This window comes from Pavona decussata, unplaced genomic scaffold, assembly GCF_977016875.1.
Source record: "Pavona decussata unplaced genomic scaffold, jaPavDecu1.1 SCAFFOLD_156, whole genome shotgun sequence".
NCBI classification, from domain to species: domain Eukaryota; kingdom Metazoa; phylum Cnidaria; class Anthozoa; order Scleractinia; family Agariciidae; genus Pavona; species Pavona decussata.
In genome coordinates, this window is record NW_028145568.1 from 1,343,605 (window position 1) to 1,366,552 (window position 22,948).

Below are 22,948 nucleotides of genomic sequence, written 5' to 3' on the forward strand. Positions count from 1 at the left end.
AGTTTGGAATCCGTCTGGAGTATAAGTAGCGACGTCCAGGCGTGGGATTTGTGCAATTTCACCGGCATCGGCCTCATCGGGAGGTTGAGGATTTTGCTTGGGCGGCATATCCTCTATAGCGGGAGTAAACTGTGTCAAGGCTGTCCTTGACCGCAGAGAGTGAGGCTTCAGGTTTGTACCGATGGCGAACACTAAAGATAAGTTCGCCCGCTTCGGTGAGTGGCCGCTTCGGTGAGTTCAATACAATTGCCACAGAATAAATTCAGTACATACGTAATTCCCAAAATGAACAAGGACGGTCACTCCTAAAGTGCAAGACTGCTGAGATTTGCGCCTTTTAAGCAGATGGCCAGGAGAATGAACAGAAATTTCTACGGTATTTATCCTTGCGACTATGCCATGTGGTCCTCCGTTGGTCTCCAGTCCCTTAGTAGACAACACCGCAGTCCTTGCTTGTGAACTAGCTTCAAGCAATCTGCGAAATCGATGTGACCTTTCGACTGAAAAATACTTCCTGTTATGTCCGTCTTTTTTCTCATTAAATTCTACCCTGGTAGTTTCTTCATGAGCATAAGGATGGTGTCTTGATTGTCTTAATGGCCCATATATAAAGGGACCATACTTATTGAGATTTACTTAGCGTCTTGCAATTTTCTAGCAAGGTCTGTTAAGTCAGCATCGCCTTTCTTCACCTGATCTCTTGCAGCTTTTTCATGTATGCATCGGCAACCCAAAAGTTTTTAAAAATATATTGCATGCCTCACTGTGCCTTTGTCCCAAGGTAGGTTTAAACACAACTTTGAACCGTTTTCATTGCTTTTCCCATAAACTGGGTAAGTAAACAGGTGTCGTTGTGAATTGCCCTTTACTTGAGATCCGATGTGGTCACAGATGCTACTTGAGTACTCTGTTTAATCTGATGGGTGTCCAGCAAACTTCGTTGTGCTATCTTTGGTAATAATGGCCCTTGCTTGATTGCATCACTAAGTAATGTAATTTGAGGTTGGAAATCTTTGTGGCTGATGCTGAGTTGGATGGGTTGACTGCTGTATCAAATCTGAACTGTTTCCAACAGCGTTTGTTCAAGAAGAGTTTGATCAGGCCAAGATGATGGCGAAGTGATGTGGTCACTGACTGTTGTCTCGAAGAAGGTCGTGGAGGTTGCTTTCCTGGATTTACAGTGGAGGAACTTGTCATTTTCCCTTGCTCGGATGGTGTTTGATAAATGTTTCATAGCCATATTGTGGATCCCAAGATTCTCTTTGATTTTAACAAAGCTTATAAGTGGCATATAGACGTGACATGACGGACGGGAAAGAAACTTCATGAACGTCTCCAGTCACTCTGTTGTCTTCAAATGCTCCATAATTTAGTGTATAATTTTTTGGCGCTTTTAGAAAACCGTCCTTCAAGGTGGCATTTACTAGTATATCAACAGGCATCTCAAGTGTTGGGGCCTCAATCTACAGCTCCAGGTAGGGATATCAGTTCAATTTCGCCTGCTCTGCCTCTGTCATCTATACCGTAATTATTCGATTAACCGCTTTGGGTGCCTATATAATTTTGGGCCAATAAGGGTGGGTGCTTATTCGAGGGTTGGCTCTTATTATTTTCCCAACATTTTCAGCAATTGAAGACATTTTTGGAGAGTAACAAAACAAAGGATAACAAGTTTATTTCGCTTTAACAAGACAAAACAAAGTGCGAAATCTAACATAAACAGTATAAAAGTTCATTGACTACTGTATCTAAAACCAATTTTGGAACACAACTGACGCTCCTCATGCTTCATACTGGGGTAGTACAGAAATGTGTTTTGTTGGGAGGGGGTGGGGTGGGCGCTTATTAAGAATTTGAGCTTTTGGGGTGGGCGCTTATTTGAAGGTGGGTGGTTATTGGAATAAATAACTCTTCTTACTCCATGATAGTTCCATAGGTCCTATTTATTTATTTTATTTATTGTAGCCGTCTTCATCTCCACTTCAATTTGCAACACTCCCATCTTCACACACCATTTAGCTTGTCTTTTTAAACTTTCGTCTACAATTTGAAACTCCTCTCTTTTGAACTCTGCTTCTTCTCCTTCATACCGCATTGCAGATTTTTGCTTCTCTTTAGGTGATTCAATCTCATGTTCTACTTCTTTCAATATTCTCCACTTTTCTAACACTACGCTAACTCAAAGTTTGGCTCATCCCAGACTTCGCCCAGTTAATAAACTTGAGGCTTGATTCTTTGTCTTTGAACTCGTGTTTGATCGTCGATTACATCTGTTTATTTTAATATCCAGAATTGCACTAGATTTGGACTTCTTTTCTGTATAATAACATTCTTCGCCAAAAGCCCTCTCTTCTTCGCCATCCTCAAATCACAAGAACACCTCATGATCATCAACGGACTTATAAGTTACAGTCTTGTAACAACTCAAACTCCTGCTCACGTCTTCTTCTTTAGCATCCAGCTGCATTAACTCATGCACTTAATCCATTCATATCCTCGCCACTTCTTAGTGCAGTGCTCGTCTTCGTTCCCAGTTGAGAGCAACCTAGGCTGGAACACTGCCTTCAATGACCATTTATCCGGTAATTTCTGCTTTACACCTTCTGCAAATTCGGGGAGACTCGCTGTTTGAGTGTCACAAAGCTTTGCACTTCCCACGGGAACTTCTTCGCTCAATGAAATTTTTTTCGTATTTTAAATCCAAGCGACGTGAACCTCGCTACCTCTTACTTGCTGAATGCAATCGACGCCCGAAAAAACGTTGAATAAATGTAGGGAACCTTTGTCCATGGACACAAGACTTTTACTTGAAACGCGTCCTTATTCACGAATGGATGACGATTCACTGCAATCAGATCATAACATATAAACCATTTTTTTACCAAATTGTTTAAGGGCACCAATAGAAATTGTCTAAGGAAACCAATAGAAACTCCCGAATTGAAAAACCCTTATACGTTTTTCACGTCTTGTTCCACTACAAAAACCAAAAACGTCAAAAAAAAAAAAAAATAGCATTTACACTCATGTAACCTCTCTACTAAAGGGACTCAAAACAAAACCAGGTGCTCTTATTGACTGAAATGAGAGATAAATGTAGGTATATTCAGAGGGTTAGCGGCTGACTCTACTTCCTTGAGTAAACATTGAGAAGTATACATGAATTTTTTTGGTTTGTGTACTCTGTTGTAGGTTCCTGAACGACATGTACATGGTGCTCTTCATGACACACCAGCAAAGCCTTCCCTGTTGAGTTTGTTAAAGATTACAGATTTTAGATTACCTCCAAATGAAGTCACGAAGCATACAAATCAGCTGATCGATTCTCTTAAAAGTGAACGTACTGATCGTGACATCAACAAAGAAGAATCTGTTATCAGTATGGATCTGTGGGATTTTGCGGGACAGCACCTGTACTATGCTTCGCATCCAGTATTTTTTTCATCGCGAGCAGTTTATATCCTTGTGTACAACCTCAGCAAGGCATTAAATGACAAAGCTGAGCCCTGTGTCAGACAAGGGTATACTGATGTTGTTTTAGAAAATCCAAATGGTGAAACAAATGTTGAAAATTTGCTATCATGGCTTGCCACGGTACATAACATCACCCAAATGAAAGAAGCAACTGTAAGTGACAGTGCACAAAGGAAACGAAGTTATCTGCGGCCTCCAGTACTCATTGTTGGTACCCACGCTGATAGACCATCAGGAAATATTTCAAGTACAAAATTACAGATACAAAAGCGACTTGCTGGAAAGGAATATGAGAAGCACGTGGTCCGCCCTTTTTTCAGCATTGATAACACTGCAAGCTCACATGACAGAGAGGGTTGTCATCCAGTTAAAGCACAGCAAGCAGGTAAAGATCAGCAACATTCTTTACAATATGGCCATTTTGGATTAACGTTAGCTTGCATTTTTTAACATTTAGAGCATGTGAAAGTTACAAATTTCTCATATTTAAAAAAATGTATATGCGTAAGTCTCATTCCTTTGTCATAAATGTTACCTAACGAGAATCGCGTTAAGTTCAACTTCTGCTCTGCTGCCCTTTAACATATTCTACTTAGTGATCCATGTCATATAGTATATTGTTTTTGAATAGTACTTATATTTACTCCATAACAATGAAGATTGTCCATATGGATGTCTACGTTGTCATTTTGCTACAATTGTATTTGATTGTTTGTTTTTTATGTGAATGCCTTGCTAAAATTACAAAAAAAAGGAATTCTGATTAGGCCATAATGAGAAGTCATCTGCTATCCACAAATTGAAATGCTTGCAGCAAAGAAATCATGCTAGTGGTAAATTTATTGTGATTTTTTGGCCTTACGCTAGTACATTTAGAAACACTCCTCAGTTCATGTACTTACCTGTTAAATGCAATTGTTTCAAGTTCTTAAAAGTGTGAAATGCATCCAAGTCAAAAACTGGGTGACATTAGAGGGATCTTCAGGGATCAAGAAAAAGATATGCATGACTGTTTCACCCCGTGCTGCTCCCTATCCAAAATTTTTTTATACTTGAAACTAAAAATGATAACACAATTGTCCAAGAAAATTATCAAGATTGACACAATGAACTTCAAATGCCTTATGTAAACGTTTTTTTTTTCTCAAAAATTTCCAAAGCCTGACCAACTATATTTGTAAAATTTATTGAAACGTTTCACAGATTGTCTGATGGCAGCTGAATGTTTATGATCATTTCTTGTATACCCTGAATACGTCAGAAGCAGCCAACGAGAACATTTCAACAAAATTCTTATCATGTTTACTCCTGTGTTCCCAGGTCGTTTAGGATGCTTTACATGAAAATGTAAATTGCAGAAATGTTTAGGAAAAGGAATGTTATTTCCCAAATTTGCGGGCTGTTGTTGGCTTTACGGCAATGCTAGCCGACCATATTTCGCATTGTTAATGACATTTTTCCCCCTCTGAAAACCAAAGGAGTTAGGTTTCAACTGTTACGAAATCTTGAGCTGGCATTTTGCCGAAATAAAAGTCTTGATTTTCGTTAAAAACAAATCAGAATTTCTGAGGCGACTCCCAAACAGATATCCATTAAAATGAACTGTTGTGTGCCCCTGAATACATCTTAGATTCAGACCACCCGTGCAATGAACAAGGTTTTAAACCAACACTTACAAACAGAATGTTCATTGGCATAACCGTATTGATTGTTATGTCAGTGTCATTTGAAGCTGTTCGGCTGTTAGTGTGCTGTAGTGATTCACTGGAGTTTTTGCATGTGGCCTTTAATTCCTTCAGGAAACATGGCTTGATGTTTTATTTGCTGCTTTGCGCTTGGTTTTCTGGATAAAAGAAAAAAAGAAACAGAAACCTTGGTCAGTATTATGCGTGGTTATTCTAAATGGACCGCAAAAAAGTGGAAAGGTCACATGACGGGGCAACGTCTCCTAAATAAATTTAAAAGGGCCACTTGCAAAACATCCAGCAAATCTGAGCCAAAACAATAAAGAGTACTATAGGTCAATTTGCCCCTAGCCCTTCACTTCCTTCCAGGGTTCATGATCCATTGCTTTTGAGATCAAGCTTGTCAACACCCAAATCATTAGTGCACCTCTTCTTCGTATGGAGTCTCTTTTTTTATTGTTTACGTTTGTCAAAAAGTAGCACAATTTACTTCTGTATTACAATTTTCTTTTTGAAGAGCGAGAAGGCGACATTGATAACATTCAAGCACTGCAAAACAGAATCATGGAAATATGGAAAGAGGAACCATACATGGGAGAGATGATACCAGTGAGGTAAATGATACTTTTTTGTTAGATAATATAGTTTATTTGTGTGCCTTAAACACGTTAACAAACTAAGAACGTAATCTATAGCAGAACGTAAGGAGATATGTCCAGAAATGCACGCTAATGAGATGTATGAGCTGTATGATAGACAGCACAAAGTGTCCCCAACCCTAAATTCTTACTAAAACACAAATAATTCTGTCAAACATGAAGTCGCACGAAAACAACAAAAAAGTCTGTCTTATCTAATTAAAGTACCCAAAATCAGGGTTAGGTGCATTTCTGGGCATAAGTGGGCACAAAAGCAACATCAGCAAGTTTTATAGCTACAAGGATTTCTTTGATTATCTTTAAGGTGGATCAATTTTGAGAAGGTGGTCAGTGCATTGGTTGCCAAAAACATTCATTGTGCAGATGTGAACGAACTTCAAATCGTTGCAAAGAAAGTATGCCTCATAGAAGACAAGAATGAGTTTGACACCATGCTGCAGTTCTACCATGACCTAGGAATCATTGTCAAACACCGAGGAACAGTCGTTCTCAAGGCTCAATGGCTTATCGACCTCTTCAGGCAGCTCATCACAATTCCACCATTTGAAAAGGCGGTAAGAGATGCATGTTTTATCACCGAAATTTTTCTTCCTCTTGGTTAAATGTAGTAACAGACCCAGAACCTCGCATAGCATGGTGGGCCACGCCAAAAATGTTCCATAATATAAAAAAAATAGCCATCCACGCCTTATTTTCCTTGCCAAAGAGGTGGGGACCCATGACCCGGGTCCCTTCCCCTAGATCTACCACGAAAATGAATGGTTCGTAAGTTTACATTTGGGTTTCCGTTAAGGAACACTTCCCCTGAGTATACACTTACATACCCTGAAACAACTTACTCCAACCAGGTCAATGTTTTCACATATAAATTGAGAGTATCACTGTTCCTTACAAAATTCTTCTCCTTCTGCTATTTTATGGTAATCTGAAAGAGCCCAAGATCTAAATTCAAGGCAAATACCATAGCTAATGTGTAAGGTGCTAAAGACTACCAATTACCAATCACCAATCCTCGCATGTAGGATATCAATGAAACTTGATTCAGATGCTACCTTGTACAGAATAATAATGGGAAAGAACTGTTTGTTAATTTTCGTTTGAACGGTCACATGCACTTTAGAATTTTATCCAGAGACTAAAAACTTTGTTTTTTAAACAAGCCACGCACTATAAACTTGATAGCTCATCCTAGTCGCATAGTCATATCGTCACTGCTTCAACGTCAGATTAGTGATGGCGGATGGAGCGAGAAAGAAGGATGTGAACGGTATAGAATAGGCTTTTCAAGAAATAAAGTCCACCATTTCTTTAATAAATAGCCTGTGTGTTTCGTCCAAAATATGTTATTAACCTTAAAAGGACTAATGCTTTTTTCAAGCAAATCTATAGCTTTATTCACCAGGCAAATTTGAATATGAATGCTGTTTTTTTCTGTCAATATACTATTGTATCTTGCCGCAAGGACTATGCAATGTTGACAGTTTAGTGCCTACAGTGAAATGATCATCGGCTTGGCCAAGGTTCCTTTTGTAGTGTTTAATATAGCATAGTGTTTCATGAACGACGTCATGTAACTCAAGGTTTGACATTATAGCTTTAATTAAAAGAATTTTGAAACGTTTGTTCTCGTGGTCCTGACATAAGTTCAGCAATTTCAATTCTTAATTTGGTGTAATTGTTTTCAATTTTAATTTCAATTTTTAGGATCCAATTGTTGGCACCCACTGGAAAGAACTCGGGGACACCGGTGTCCTGAGCATGGAACTTGTTGATCATGTCTTCTCCAAATTCCTTCAGCAAGGTGATAATAGAGAAGACATTCTGCACATGATGGAGAGGCTTGGTTTGATTGCAAAGTTTGCACTTACTCCAACCGAGAAGAAATACTTTGTACCAGCTCAGCTCAGTGCACCACCTGATTCAATTCATGAAGTGAAGCCTTCAAAATTTGAGCCTTGTACATTGTACATCAATTTTGTGGGTGGTTTTGTCCCTCATGGCCTGTTTACTCAGCTTGTTTCACGATCCATTCGGTGGTGTTCTTTCGCTGGGTCATCACAACCCCCTACGTTGTACCAAAATGGGGCATGGTTCATTATTGGGGAGCACATTGTTCATAGTCTTTATCTGATCTGCAAGAAGCGGTTCATCAAGGTTATCCTCAAACAAATGGATGAACGTCAACAGGTCTCAGAACAGAAATCAACTGAAGTAGCAACAAAGGTGCGAAAGTTTGTGGAAGATGCTTTACAAGATTTGTCACAGGATCTGCCGTACCTAAGAGGGCTGCAGTATCATTTCTCTGTTGAATGCCCATACTGTGAGCGAGAAATTAAGGAGTGTGAACACCACAGACAATTGTCATGCAAACACGAAGACTGCTTACATCTCCTAGATATAAAGCAAGGCAAGGCTGTGATCTGTACAAAGACGGTTTACGATAAGACATTCCGAGTTCCTGGACAGGAGAAATGGTTTCCCCAGGTAAATAATTACATATTAAGACACGTATCATTCCCTACACTTTTCATATAATTGTCTTAAAAATATAATTAATTCACCTGGCTTGCAAGAAAGTAATAATTATCCTAAACTTTGCTTTATCTTTTTTTAGAACTGTTACTTACATTAAGTTCCGCTGCAATGATCAGTTTCAATTTGGAAAAGGCTATTTCTGTGCATGATGTTTCATTCAGATTGAGGATGTTTGATACTGAAATACTCCTTGTTGTGCAGTAGGAATACAGCTTTCAAGTGGAAGATTTCAACTGCAGATATAAAACGATTCATGCTGTAAGGATGGCGGTACATGAGCAAGTCTTTCTTGACAAGTTATTCTCAATTTTTAGTCGTGTTTTTAAGGATAAACAGGTTTTCCCATAATGAGTTTTAAATGACATTATTTTTACAAGCAGACTTGGAAAAGTAGACTTACCCATTTACAACCAGTAAATGACAGTAATCTTAGAGCACCAAGAAGAAAGTATCAAGTGATTTTCAGAAGAAAGAACAAGCCGAAATCAGTTCGTAGTGATTTTTCCCAGTACACAAGGAAATAAATCGAAAAGATTGGCCAATTTTTTCGCCAGTGGTCAAAGATAATTAATCCTTTGCATGAATAAGTAAATAATAAGTCGTATTTAATTCCTTCGCACCAATATGTAATTTTAAACAAAACTGCCCCGTTGTTTCGATGTTTCTTTCACAAAAAAAAAAAAAAAAAAATAGGTGACCCTGCCCGTTTAACAAGCATACACCAATTAACAACAAATTGATGTAAATGCGACCCTCACCCTTGATTTTTTTTTTGTTGGGGGTGAGGGGGGGGGGGGGGGGGGGAGTTTGAAAAACAAAGGGCAGAAAATCAAGTCACAAGCTTAAGAAAAAAGCAGACGTGAGACACCTATACAGATTCTCCAGTAGAAATGGGGGCATCCGGGAAGGTGTTGGAGGAGGGTGATCATTATATGCATTCTTATTTCGGAATGAAAACAATCGAACCCACATGAAGAATAAACGTGTTGGAAGTAAAAACATGCTGACTGTTAATGATGTTTAAGGCTTGAACTATCATGTTTGATTTCTGTTGTTATATAACAAACGTTTATTTATCTTTTTATTTATCTACTTACTTCCTTTCCTTATTTACTCACTCAATGACTAACTAACTAAATTTATTTTAAATGGAAGGTACTGCCCAAGGACCACTTTTCTTACGAACAGCCTGGTGAGTTTTTTGTCTTTGTTATTTACTACAGTCAAAGCTGATCGAATTTATTTGAAGCTGTAAACAATATCGTCAAAAGTGGTTCTTTCTTCGAAATTCTTGGTAACTTAGTGGACGCCTCAAATAAGTGTTTGCAAATGTCTATATTATTCATGATTATTTATTTGAAGAAATGTCTGGTGTAAACTTGCAGACTGTGTTACATGACCCTAACACGATTATAACATTTGACTTTTCAAAAACATTTAAAGTTGGAATGCTGATTAGGAACATTAAACACGTAGGTTAACTTGGCTAGCACCGGCCTACTTAAGTAAAAATAGACATTTTAAAGTTTTCGTAAGATTTTTTGATTAAGTTGATGCAGTCGTTGTTTGATTTCCCCTCAATTTGTTGTTTGATGTATACAATGTAAATGTAGACAAAAGCCTCATTGGTTAAAGCGAGATCAACTTAATAGGCCCATCTACAGGTTCCCAGCAGCTTAGACAAAAAAATAACAGTTGACAGAGTCATTGGTTGAGCAGTAAAAGAGCCTGTTTGTCCGTTTCTTCTAAGCCTGAAATATTTTCTAACAGCTGCTTCAGTTAGAGCTTCCATATTCGGATTGCAGTTTGAAGAGAACTCCTGTCTTGGGTACTGGTCTCTGTGTCAGGTTTAATTGACTTTGCGGCCAGAGGTTTCTTGTTCACTCTTTGTTTTTGGTTCAAGATCTCTTCACAGAACCTCCTCACGTTTATTGATTGGCTGTCACTCACTGCCTGGGACCAGAAGATAAAATGATTCACTGTTGTTGGTTTTCTCGCATTTCAGTAATTATAAATAGATCGAACAAGAATTGTCTCCCCCTAGAGTATCATGTTTGATTAATTAAAAGGCTTATTCACCTTCTTGCAGACTTGTTTTTCCAAGTCATTTAAACTTGGAGAATTTTTCTTAAGTTATACATCCATACACAGATGCATCTGTTGAAGAGATGGAAGGTACTGCTGCTCCCAAGAGAAGGTTACCAGTTTCCTCTGTCCAGGATTCCAAGCGCAGCAAGGTCATAAACGATACAGGTAAACAAAAATGTTTAAGTCGGAAGTGAATTTATAAATTCAGCAGGTAGATGCTTAAACGAGATAAGCTACAGGAAAGCCTGTGATGGCCTATTCCACATAACATATTAATTGCAGTCTTGGCCAAAACATCAGATTTCGATCTATTTTTAGCATTAGTAGAGTTCTCTAAATTTTGTGAACAAACCTGCAAACTAGAAAACATTTAAATAGAGGGAGAGTTTTCTATCTATGTTAAGCAAAATAACATTTTACATGAACAGGTTCATTTGTTGATGAGATTCCAGGGTCTACTAGTCAGAAGAGAACGTCGCCGTTTTCTGATCCCGAAGGTTCCGCCAAGCGAAGCAAACTCATGGGCGATAGAGGTAAGCATAAAGAGCAAGTTGCAGGTTGACTTGATAGTGTAACCTTTCAGCCACACGAGTTCATGCTTAATGATTCTCCAGGAATGCTCTGTATTTTGCTCCTGCTTGTTCCTCCTGAGAATGTCTTGCAAGCCTTTTCTTTCTGTTTATGATCTATGGGCCCACAAGTGAGCAAAGTGCGTGCAACACACGAGATAAATTGGAACCTCTGAAAGCCCTCTTATAAAACCCAGCAAACACTCGAAAGGGCGCAACCACTGACTACAAGTGCATTGTTTTGAAGTTAAACTTGATTATGTTTAGTTTTAGCCACGCTAAATCTGATGGAATATTAGTAATAACTATAAAAGTAGTTTATGAAGACCTCTTTGGTATCTTTGGTATTTGCGACTGCAAAAACTGTTAACATTTCTGAAATTGTGATTGTTCTTTAGCCAATCAGATGCTCCATCAAAGCGCAAGAAGAAACTGCAAACCACAAAAAAATATATATTCATCTCGTATCTAATTGGTTCTCCTTCCCAACACAAGAAACATTCCAGAAATTATTCTAGTGTTTATGGTTTCACAGTCACCTGGAAAATAGGAGTGGCTGATGTAATACATTGTACCAAATGTGGCAGTACTTAGCCCTGTCCCACACATATCTTACAGGAGCAAGGTTTTAGCCTCATAGCTATCTGATTGCTGAACTTTTGGCGGTCTTTTAGTGCTTTTGTCCTTTCTTTTCCCAAAGACAATACAATGCCACTAGTATGAAATCAATGCCAGCTGTCTCTCCCCTCTAACTCCTGTTTGCACAGGTTGCAAATTGGAATGAAAGTTCTGTTCCTTTCTTCTGCCTCACTCTCTCTCCCCACCCCCCTCATTTACTTTTGGTCTATTTGCTAGTATTTAATATGTTGAGTTTTGTTATTATCTGTCAGTTATCGTTGTAATTGTTGTGGTGAATGCATTAAACTAAAGTAAACTAAACTAAAGGCAAGAGAAGCGCCTAGATTCCGCTGGTGGTTAAAGTTGGATGGTTTCCGAAGTTTTCGGGAAAAAAAAACAACCATTTCTTACATTGGTGGTAAATGTCAAAAGAAGTCAATAGACTGGACAATGTTCGGAGTAGGCGTTAATGCCCGTGTGCGCTGAGGTTTCGTGGGAGGAGAACTAGTACACTCAATACTTTAACTTGGTTCCAAGTGTGTGCTTTCTCAAAATCAATTCTTGTAATCTTGATGTGTGGCTTATTAAAAACCTAAAGCAGTTTGAATCCTAGGCAAGCCAAAAACCCAAAGCATTATTGGCGGCTCACCTTTTCCCAGTGACACACACTGACAAGGACATCGCTATCCCTTTCTTTAATTAGAACTGGTTATTACCCAAGAGGCTCTATAATTTCCCTTTGTCATGAAAACCAGACAAACTATAAGGTATTAATATTTTCGTCCATTTCCCAGCTATATGTTAAAATTGTAGTTGTTTCTCGCTTATCATTTAACTCTTTAGGCTTTTTTCCTTCCAAATCATCATATATTTCAAATAGTTGTTCACTTTGTTCAGTTTGATTTTGAGAAGCACGACAGTGCTCAACACACAAAATACTAAACAAAGGAACTTTCTCCTTGAGTTAGGTTGTACTAAACTTAACTGAAGTGATGCAAAAATACTCCAAAATAGTTTAACCAAATCAAATTTATGCAGTAGTTCTTCAAATAACTTCTTGACGACGCCAGACGGCATTAAAATACTCGGAATTCAGACGTTTTCCTCACCTGCGCGTGCAGGAAGTTAGTGCAAGAGGATGGCTGACATTTCAGACAAGGGAGTGTATAAATTCAACGTTCTTTGAGTTTGACGGTAACCCTGAGCAGTTGTCCAAGCCCTTCTTATGCTCTCCGGACTTGAGGCATTTTTTTTTCTACATCTAGGTCTCGTGTTTTCTTACTTTGCTATCAAACTTGTGAAAACACGAGTTTCCTCTTCCCTCCTCTGCTTTATACTGAGGGCCTGTACACGTGAACACGGTAAAACCTTTTCCTTCAACACATTTGTTGCGTATATCTGCGCCTTACGATTCTCTGTTGTTCTACCTTGGAACTGTTACGTGCAATTCTGTATGCAATTACTTCCGCAGTTGACAGTGGTGCACTGTGTTTTATTCTCCTTTTAGTATTCCGTTTTCTATTCAGAGGGTAAAGAATCTAATAGAGTGTGTTCACGATGGCCATTTTGGAGAAGCTAAATAATAGATGTTTGCATAAAAATAAAGTTTATTTCCCAAATAAAAATAATTCTATTGTTTCGCTCCTTCAATATGGCCGCCGTGAACGCACTCTATAATGTTTTTATTTTTATAGCAGCTGAACGAATTTTCCTTGGTCTTCAAAAAATTCAAGATGACACAATCAAGATCATCAGTAAAGCAAACCTTTCAGAGGAGTTAAAGAAGATTACCTTAAACAAAGGCTTTGTTATTTCTGACAATCAAGGAGAAGGAAATTGCATGTTTTACGCATTGTCAGAACAACTTGACTTGGTGAAAAGAATCCACATCTCTCATGAAGAGTTGAGGCAACGTCTAGTCCAATACCTCAAGCATAACCCAACCCTGGTAAGTTGCTGTTAGTGATATCTAACAAGCGTTTGATTGCCTTTTGTAGCGGTGACTTAAAATTAAAAAAGCTGAATTAGGGTTGTTCGTCTATAAAGCCTTTCCTGTTTTAAAAGGAAAGGGTTTACAAAGGAAAAAAAATATTTAGAAAGGATTTAAAACTTAACGTTTCATTTTATTCAGTGGCATGTTGTTTCGCTTATTTAAGCATTTCTGACCATCTTCTGAAATTTCCGAAAGATATTCTCAAGGTCGTTGAGAGTTTTTGAATTGTTATGAATATGGCTGAACATTTATGTTATTTACTACAGTCGGACCTCTATTAAGCGGCCACCCTGAGGACTTTGAAAACTGGCCGCTTAATAGAGGTTGGTCGTTGAATAGAGGTATTGAATACAGCACCTTACTGACAAAATAATAATGCGGGACTTTGGAAAGTGGCCGCTTAATGGAGGGTGGCCGCTTAAAAGGTGGCCGCTTAATAGAGGTCCGACTGTAGATACATTTGAAGCTGAAACAATTTACCATAACATCGGTCTTCGGGTGTGGAAAATATTCCGCGTGTTGGCCGGGTAAGTTTGAAGTTGGCTTACGTGATAATAGAAACCTTTAGATTTGAGTACGCCCAAAAATACTATCGCTCCTTCATGCATGTTGCTAACCAACAGATAAGGAGAAGCAAAGTCCGTCAGACAAGTGATTATCTAAAGCTTGCGAACTGCCGAGATTCGAAAAGTCGTTGTCGTACTCATGTCAACGACCATTTTTGTTCTCTTTCAGTCAGATGGAACAGAACTGTTCAACTTTGTCCATGGATGTCCATCATGGACTGATTACTTGAGAAAGATGTCAGCAGATGGGACATGGGGTGACCACCTTATTCTCCATGCTGCAGCAAACTGTTTTGAAACGTACATTTACGTGATCAGCAGTCTGTCAAATGACATAACCATCAGCCCGGAAGGTGATATTGACAGCAGCGACCGACTTGTGCTCGGGCACTTGCACGAGCATCATTACGTTAGCCTTCGACCCGTTAAATCAGGTATAGATTGTATCAACTAATAACAAGTACTAGTATTTATCCGACAAAGTTTAAGTGCTGAAGGAAGCCACCTTAACAAGCAATTTTATTTCAACGAAGAAATGTTCTGTCCTCTGGAGATTCCTCAGTAAAGATCCGTTCGCATTTCTCTTTGGTCCCGTTCATTTTCATCAGACAGCTGAATGAGTGTGTGTGGGAGATTATATGGGCGAGACCACTGCTGCCGTGCACGCGACCAATTTTTCTTTGACAAGTCTGCATTTGACAAGTTTTCTGTTGTCGTGTTTACAACAAAATATGTCACGTTTATCCTTGACGAGGCTGGATGTTGGAAAACTAGCCTTCCAATATTGGAACAAGTTCACTGAAATCCTATCAGCTTCTCAAAGAAAACTTTGCCTTATGTGCAATCAATCTGTTCTCGGTATAGATATATTTTTTTAAGAATTTGTAACTTGCAAAGTGATTGCATTATATTGCAATCGAAGGGCTTGGTGGAAAACGTGCAAATGTCATGATTGGGTCTCAAATCCAGTTTGAGTGTTTACACGGTTGATTTGAGTTCACCCAAACGTCTATAAGTGTCTCTAGTAATTCATAGAAACATGCGCATGCACAAACTATTTTTATTTCTGTTACAAAATAACCCATGGAAAATTACATTTGCATAACTGCTCAATAAGTGATTAGGAAATTAATTATCTGTACTTAATAAACAGGAAATAGACCAGGAGGAATTTATTTCTGTGGCTTTATCGCCGAAGGATATGTTTGAGATATTCGGTAGAAATTGGCTTGTCAGTGAAAAGTCAGAGAAAAGTCAGTGTCTTTCTAGTATTCGTTTCATTTATCAAGGCTTTAATTCACCTGGTACATAACCGCATCAATTACACTTTATCAATATCACGTCCTTGTGGAAGTGATCACACCGGCTCGCTTGCTTGCTCTCTAGTTTGTTCATTAGATTTACTTCGTTAAATCATTTATTTATTCACATGCTTAGTCACTGATACCTTTGTATTCCTGTATTCTCGTTCATTTAATTTCTCTAAAAATGTTTAATAAGATAAACAAAGCTCTATTTTCTGCATTTGCAGTTAAAAAGGGCAGCCCTTCTTTTGGTGAACTTCAGGAGCTATCAGAGGAAATTCCTGATACTTGGAGGAAGCTCGGACGTCGACTTCACTTTGAGGAAGAAAAGTTGATCTGCTTTCACAAAGACAATGAAGAAGTGTGCGAGAAAGCATACGCAATGCTGAGGACGTGGAAACAGTCTGGAGGCTCTGATGTAACTTACCAAGTTTTATATGATGCGTTGTGTCATAAACTTGTTAGTCGTAGGGATTTGGCAGAGAAATTTTTTTGCAATGGTTGAGTTCAAGTTTTCGCTTGTGTCTTGGAAATCATTGGAAATGAAGCACTGTTGATAATTCGTCTTCTGCCTTTTAGGTTAGTAGCCGTTATTAAACTGTTGATTGTTTCTGGCGAAGGCCCAACACTTCAACTATACTCAGTCTCAAAACACTCCACTCCCCACCCATGTGCTTTTCGCACCCAACTTTTCACACCCACCAGCACTTAGCCCTACCCCTAGGCCATGTGTCTGCGCCTACCAGTCCACCACTAAGAACATGCAGCTGAGTGGGGAATTCGCCAAAACGTTCCTTCCAAGTCTCTAGCCTAGAAAAAGAACCAAATTGAACTGAAATTACATTCTCAAAAACCCTCCAAACTGTGCTTTTGACACATAACTGCAAGCTGCCCACCGTCAGTTAGCCCCCACCCTGGACAAGGTTACAGGCTAGTGCTTGACGACAAACCCCGTCAAGTTTCAACCAGGACATTTTGATTTACCATATACCAACTAAGTCTCCCTTGCAGCCGTTCTTAGGGTCGTCACGCAACTCTTAGCGGGGAGGAGCGTTGCGTGATAACCCTGATAACGGCTGCGTAGGAGACCAATACCAACTCAGTGACCTTGGCATTTTACGCAATCTGATTGGTCCTCTATCTCGGAACATTCCAAATTGTCCACCTTCCAAGAGGTTAATAATGCATTTGCTCATGTTTCTGTCGCACTAAAATTTATGAAGATACTCCTAAAACACAAAAGGGATCACTTTCTTTTACCAGCTTTAACCTGAAAGATCATACTGTTTACCGAGGTAAATCGGCCATATTGGTGTCGATTGATATATATAAAAGAACTAAAAGTTACGAGGCTTGACGATTACCTGAGATTGGCTTCATTTTTATTCTAGCGTTTTTCAGTCAATTTAAATTAAAACTTGTCGTAACCACTTGTTTAAACAATGGACTTGAATAGTTTCTTGGTTTCCTATTTTAGTTCTTGCATCTGGTTGGCGTGACGTCATTCTGAATATCTTGTTCTCCACTATGTTCCCAACGTCGCTATAAGTTGGTACGACAACTGGTGGATCTTGACCATGAATACGTGGTATGTCCCAACTGCTCATCCCTGTGTGACCCTAGTGACTGCACTTAACGAATTGGAGGAAGGATCGTCGTAAAGTGCTGTACGCACAAAGCTTTTCATAAAGGTAAAGGAGCAAGAGAACGTGGAAAGGGATGTTTCATCCTTTAAAAGTGTACTGTTCTAACAATGTGATAAACCAGCTTGAGCCGGACTTTGCTGAAAAAGCCCACTTTTGCTGACAAGTGTGAACATTGGAGACAGCGAGATGTTACAAATTGGGTTTTCAGTGATATTTATGATGGCTAAGTATGGAAAGGTTTTTTTTAACATTTAAAAGGACAAGACGTTTAGCATTTGGCTTAAAAGTGGACCGGTTGCAGTCCTATTCAAGACGGAGTGATGTTTCAGTGGAGTAATGTACTTAGTCTTACTCAACTTATCGATGGAAGAACGCTTTAAGTGGAAGAACGTAGCTCTTGTTGGTGTCACGGAAACTATGCCCGAGAACTGTATCAACCAAACTTTAATTTTGTTTTCGTTTGCAGGGGCAGAAAACTGTTGTGGATGAAAATATGAATGGGATTGTTGAATACTCAGAATGAAACAACTGACGAATAGAGAAATCCCAAGACTAGCTTTCCTTTATTGACGTAACGGTCCTAATTTCCCCAGTCTCCTGTCTAGCGTGGTATTGTACCCAACCGAAAGTGAAATTCCGCGCTTTTTATACCCCTCAAACGCAGGGAAGAAAAATTGATAAGGAATTTTTTTTCGATATTCATACGAGACCAGCATGGAGATTAAATCAGGCAAATAAAAAAAATTCTGCCATGTACACTTTAAACATGGACTCAACTTCTTCACTGACGATTTTCGTTGCAGAGTAAATCCAAGGGCAAGGATCTTTGTTGATCAAACAGAGGAAAGGTAAGTTGCATTACTTCTAGCCAGCATCGGACATAGTTGTTTTGAATAATAAAGTTACCATATCTAACAGACATAGTAAAAAGAAATTGGAAGAGCCTAAATGTATTAAAAATCTTCTTACCTTTTATTGTTTTCAGTGCCCATGGTTTTCAACAGCTGGAGCATCAAACAAAGAAAACGTTCACGGAATTTATAAATAACTTCATTACAAGTATCGCCTCGTGTTTGATTCCGCCATTTCATTTTGTCTTTCAAACGCTGCACTGTGTGGAAAGATCACCTGACCACGAGGTACCTTTCCTCACGTGGTAAAAAAGGCACGAAACTATGTTGTAACGTAGCAATGATGGTGCAAAAGAAAAGACGAAAATATATATTTTTTTAAAATATTGACTTTTTACTTGATTTCTGTGTGATTTTAGTGATATGTAAAAAAAATTTAACCCGTCGAGATTTTAGCTCGTTACTCGTTTTTCCTGTTTTTTGGGGAATGGAATCTTAATCCCTGACTTCACGAGATTTTTTTTTTTTTTTGGCTTTCCGAAAAATTCTAGCTGACCTTTTCTTGTGCACTTTTGATGGCGTATTTTCTTTTTCGAAAACAAAAGGGATTAGATCGATTTTCAGCCTCGCAATGATTTCAGGTGACTTTTCGTTAAAGAAAACGCTAGTATTTCTGCTTAATTTATCTTGTGCGGGTAATGTCTTTTAGAACAGATATTCCATCGAAACGAACCATTGGATGCCCCTGAAATGTCTGCATATAAGACTTATTAGAAAACACCGCCGACATCTTCCGAATAATTTTGCGTGGGTGTGTCAACGCAAGCATTCCTCCAGTTGTGTGATGACAGATTGTAATTTTTGCTTTCTCTTTGCACTTCCTTCTAAGTGGAACCAGGCACAATTCTTTCCCCGTTAAAAATACCGTATTTGCTTCAGCAATTTCTAATTCTGGTGATACAGAATGCTTTTCTGCTATTGTCTGCACGTTTTTGGGTTTGATCTCTTGAAGTATTCATTATCATCGATCGGCGCACATCTCCAGTGTTCAGGTGTTTGGCACTGTCCGAATATTCACAATTGGTGTTGGTCTCTTCCAAAGGCAAACGGTTCTTTCTTCTGTTATAGTGCACTATTGTCCAAAGAAGTCATGCATTATCCATCCGTTGTCCGTTTAAGAGGGAATTTGACCTAAATTTGAATGAAATTTGAAGAGGTTTTAAGAAGAAATAGAAGGAAGAAAATGAGTTTTGGAACACTAACAGACAGTTGATGCCCACGCCAACGCAAGAGCACCCCAGGTTGCTAGTGGACTAACTTGGTGTCCGTCTATTAATTATTAACTAGAAATACTAATTTTACAACTTCACTAAATCTTCAATATTTCTTATTTGTTTTAATTTTACCAATCCTTCTAGGAAAGCTATCTCCTCCCAAGTATACCCAAAAATCACTCCAAAATTCACAAAACACCCCACAACACAGATTCACGGGATGATGATAGATTTTTCGGATTGCTTGAAACGTGAACGAGATATTTCCATTAAAGCCATGTCAAGTGACGGAAAAATGGTTTAGGTGACCCCCCCCCCCCCCCCTTAACTCCCTCCATCGTCATTCTTGAAGTTGACCCAATTGCAAGATACCCCGCTACTCACCTTACTTCTTTACTTTCACTACGTTTTGGCGTAGTGTTAAAGCGTGTCCAGATACACTGGTACAAGTCGTGTTCGTATTGCAGGCACACTAAGGATGTATAGATGCAAGAGTAGTTATTAACAATAACTAATCTTGTACCTTATTTGACTCTTTTGGGGCAAACAGCAGACGTTCACATGATAGGCAAAAGGGCTCAGTTCACAAACACTGAATATCTGAAGAAGCGTGTTTCGTTCATTCAAAACGGCCACTGACGTCTGATTTCTCGGTCTTTGTTATAGGAGTTGTTGAGCCTCATGCGTCAGTTATCAGTGTTAGTCATTTTCATAGCACACAAAATGATCCTGATAAAAATCTAAGGCCCTGTGAGGCAACTTCTGAAGGTGAATTGTTTTTTTCTTAAAAGCAGAGGGCCGTAGGTTGTAAATTGTTCCTTGCATCACTCATGAACTCTCGTTAGATTGGAATTTAAGGTGGGGGAATCGATTCCCAGTGGATGCATGTCACTCTGATCTTCTCCTTCCTTTCCTAAAGGTTACGAAATATGTCGTTAGAAATGCGAAAAAAGGGTCACTGGGTTAGCATTGTCGTAAAACCAACAACAGCTAGCAAATTCAGGGAGGGGGGGGGGGGGGAAATCCCGTTCGTAAAACTTTCTACAGTTTAAATTTTCAGCTAAAGCATCCGGACAGATCAATCTGTATTAGCTTACACTAGAATAAGTGTTCACTAGAGCTGCCCCCGGTTTTGAATAGTTGTTTTTGACGATTTGTATTGAATATAACTATTGTGTATACGACTGTTGTAAATTTGACGTTTCAACTATTTTTGTTTGAATTCTTTGAGACGTTGAGACTACCCCCTTGCGGAGAACTTTGCGCGCGCGTGATCACGTGACACGCGCGCGATATTTCAAATTTTTATGGCGCGTACGATTTTGTTGACGCGTACAAGCATGGATCCTAGGATCCATGGTACAAGGTTTTGCAGTTTTTTGCTAGAGTTTGTAGTCTCTTTTCACACTTTGTTGTTTACCATTTTCCCGTTTATTTATTGGGGTTAAATTTGGATTTTGAGCCTACCATTCAAGGAGAACTTTTTTTAACATGGCGCCGAGACCCGGGAAGCGAATGGTCGCCGTCTAAAGAAGAATTTCTGAGAATTTTTATCGAGAAGCGACAACTCGCCGTCTAAGGCCGGATTATTTCAGATACTTTCATCGAGAAGCGACAAGTCGCCGTCTGAAGAGGATTTCATCTACAAAATGGGGGACGAAGATCTGAAAAAGAAGAAGAAAATTCGAGGAGGACAAAAGGGATATGTCACGAAAACTCTGGAAAGGATTCAATCTCTACTCGACCGTTTCGAGCCCACCGTGGTTAATCAGCTGAAAACATATCGGATTGCTCTTGGAGAGAAACTCAAGATTCTTGAAAGTCTAGATGACGAAATCCTCGGTCTACTTAAAGAGGATCAAATCGAAGCAGAAATAGAAGAAACAGGAAATTTCAGAGAGTCTATTCATGAAATGATGGTGAAGATAGACGAGGTGCTCCTTGCAGAAGTGGAGAACAATTCAGATAAGTCCAACTCTCATTCTGTTACTTCTAATTCGTTTAGTTATTGCCTTGGGGTTAAGGCAAAACTACCCAAGATTTCTCTGAAAAAGTTCAATGGGGATCCCATGCTTTTCTCTCCCTTTTGGGATTCATTCGTAAGTGCTGTGGACGAGAACCAAGCGCTGTCAGATGTTGATAAGTTCAACTATCTTAAAATCTTAGTGGAAGGTACGGCCGCCGCAGCCATTCGTGGTCTTCCTTTAATAGCCGATAATTATGAAGCGGCGAAAAACATTCTTAAGAAGCGTTTCGGGCAACCACAAGTTATTATCAATGCACATATAGGGAGTCTCGTTAAGATAGCAGCAGTAGCATCTGACAGTAACTTGAAACGTCTAAGGGAGCTTTACGATCAAGTTGAGGCCCACATTCGCGCTCTTCAAGCTATAGGGTTGGAAAGTGAATCTTATGGGAAGTTGTTGATACCCCTTCTGAAGGAGAAACTACCAGCAAATCTGCGCTTAATAATTTCAAGGTCCATAGATAAAGAACAGTGGGACTTAGATGTACTCTTAATGGCCTTTGACAGCGAAATTGAAGCAAGGGAGCGCTGTGAACTGATTGGAAATAACTTGTCTGAACCAGCTGTGATCCCAGTGAAGTCGAATGTCGGGAGATTTATTAAGGGTAGGTCAGGCCCCTCTACCACATCTGCCTTAGTAACACAATCAGAAGAGAAGTCTGTGAGTTGTACGTACTGCAGACAGAAGCACCCCAGCGCACGTTGTACCACAATCACTGATATTGGAGCTAGAAGAAATCTATTAAAACAACAGGGGCGTTGTTTCTTGTGCTTGCGTCGCAGTCGTCTAGTGCGGAATTGCCCCCTCTAGCAGCACGTGTCATGATTGCTCAGGAAAGCATCATGTGCCGATTTGCAATAATGCCAAATGTACAACTGCGCGTCAAGAGGGAGTCCAGGAAAGGAAGTTTTTAACAACCGTGTACGAGGCGAGGTGTCTAGCGTTAATCAGCTCCACACTGGTCTCACTATGCGAATCTTGTTTGATAGTGGAAGTCAGCGAAGCTATATGACCAAACGTGCCAGGAAGAAGCTTAATTTATCCGCTATAAAATCCGAGAAGCTTCTTATCAAGACTTTCGGGCAGTAGAACGAGCAACTGAAAAAGAATGCGATGTCGTTGAATTCTGTGTCAAAGGACTTGGTGTAGACAGCTCGACAGTTCAGATGACTGCGCATGTAGTTCCCCTAATTTGCAGCCCTGTAAAGGATCAATCAGTGCAACTTGCCCAACAATCTTACAGACATTTGGTTGATTTAGAACTCGCGGATTGCCCAGTCGTGGATTGCGGCTCAGAAGTGGATATCTTGATTGGAAATGACATCTATTGGTGTTTCTTTACCGGAGATCTGAAACGCGGGGGGAATTTGGTCCTGTCGCCATGAAAACGACTCTTGGATGGGTACTATCCGGTCCCTTACCCCAAGAACTGAGTTCTGAATCTGAAGTGAATCTGACAACCTGCCACACCCTGAGACTTGACACGTCGCATCCTTTCGAGGCTGTTTCAGAGGAAAAACATGGAGACCCGTTAGTGGAAGAAATGAAGAAATTCCGGGAGTTAGAGAGCATTGGCGTGTTAGCAAACGAAGCATCTGTTCATGACAAGTTCTTGGATACGATTCACAAGCGCGATGGCCGCTATGAAGTATCTTTACC

General features: G+C 39.4%; 2 protein-coding genes and 1 long non-coding RNA gene across 3 annotated transcripts in view; 2 read left to right on the forward strand and 1 right to left on the reverse strand.

Moving 5' to 3' along the window:
- Nucleotides 1-14,641, forward strand: part of LOC146465172 (uncharacterized) — a 38,588-nt gene extending 23,947 nt beyond the window's left edge. Inside the window, exons 5-13 of the mRNA XM_085128799.1 lie at nt 3,193-3,859; nt 5,677-5,773; nt 6,123-6,372; nt 7,523-8,302; nt 9,509-9,545; nt 10,505-10,606; nt 10,870-10,974; nt 13,323-13,576; nt 14,357-14,641. Coding sequence (XP_084984925.1) covers nt 3,193-3,859; nt 5,677-5,773; nt 6,123-6,372; nt 7,523-8,302; nt 9,509-9,545; nt 10,505-10,606; nt 10,870-10,974; nt 13,323-13,576; nt 14,357-14,641 — 2,577 coding nt within the window. The remainder of the gene's footprint in view (nt 1-3,192; nt 3,860-5,676; nt 5,774-6,122; nt 6,373-7,522; nt 8,303-9,508; nt 9,546-10,504; nt 10,607-10,869; nt 10,975-13,322; nt 13,577-14,356) is intronic.
- Nucleotides 1-22,948, reverse strand: part of LOC146465171 (protein KIBRA-like) — a 91,190-nt gene that overhangs the window by 42,156 nt on the left and 26,086 nt on the right. The window lies entirely within an intron of this gene.
- Nucleotides 15,746-18,374, forward strand: LOC146465174 (uncharacterized). The gene is made up of 4 exons (XR_014868305.1): nt 15,746-16,070; nt 16,969-17,182; nt 17,941-17,985; nt 18,123-18,374. It is a non-coding gene; the product is annotated as an uncharacterized LOC146465174 (long non-coding RNA).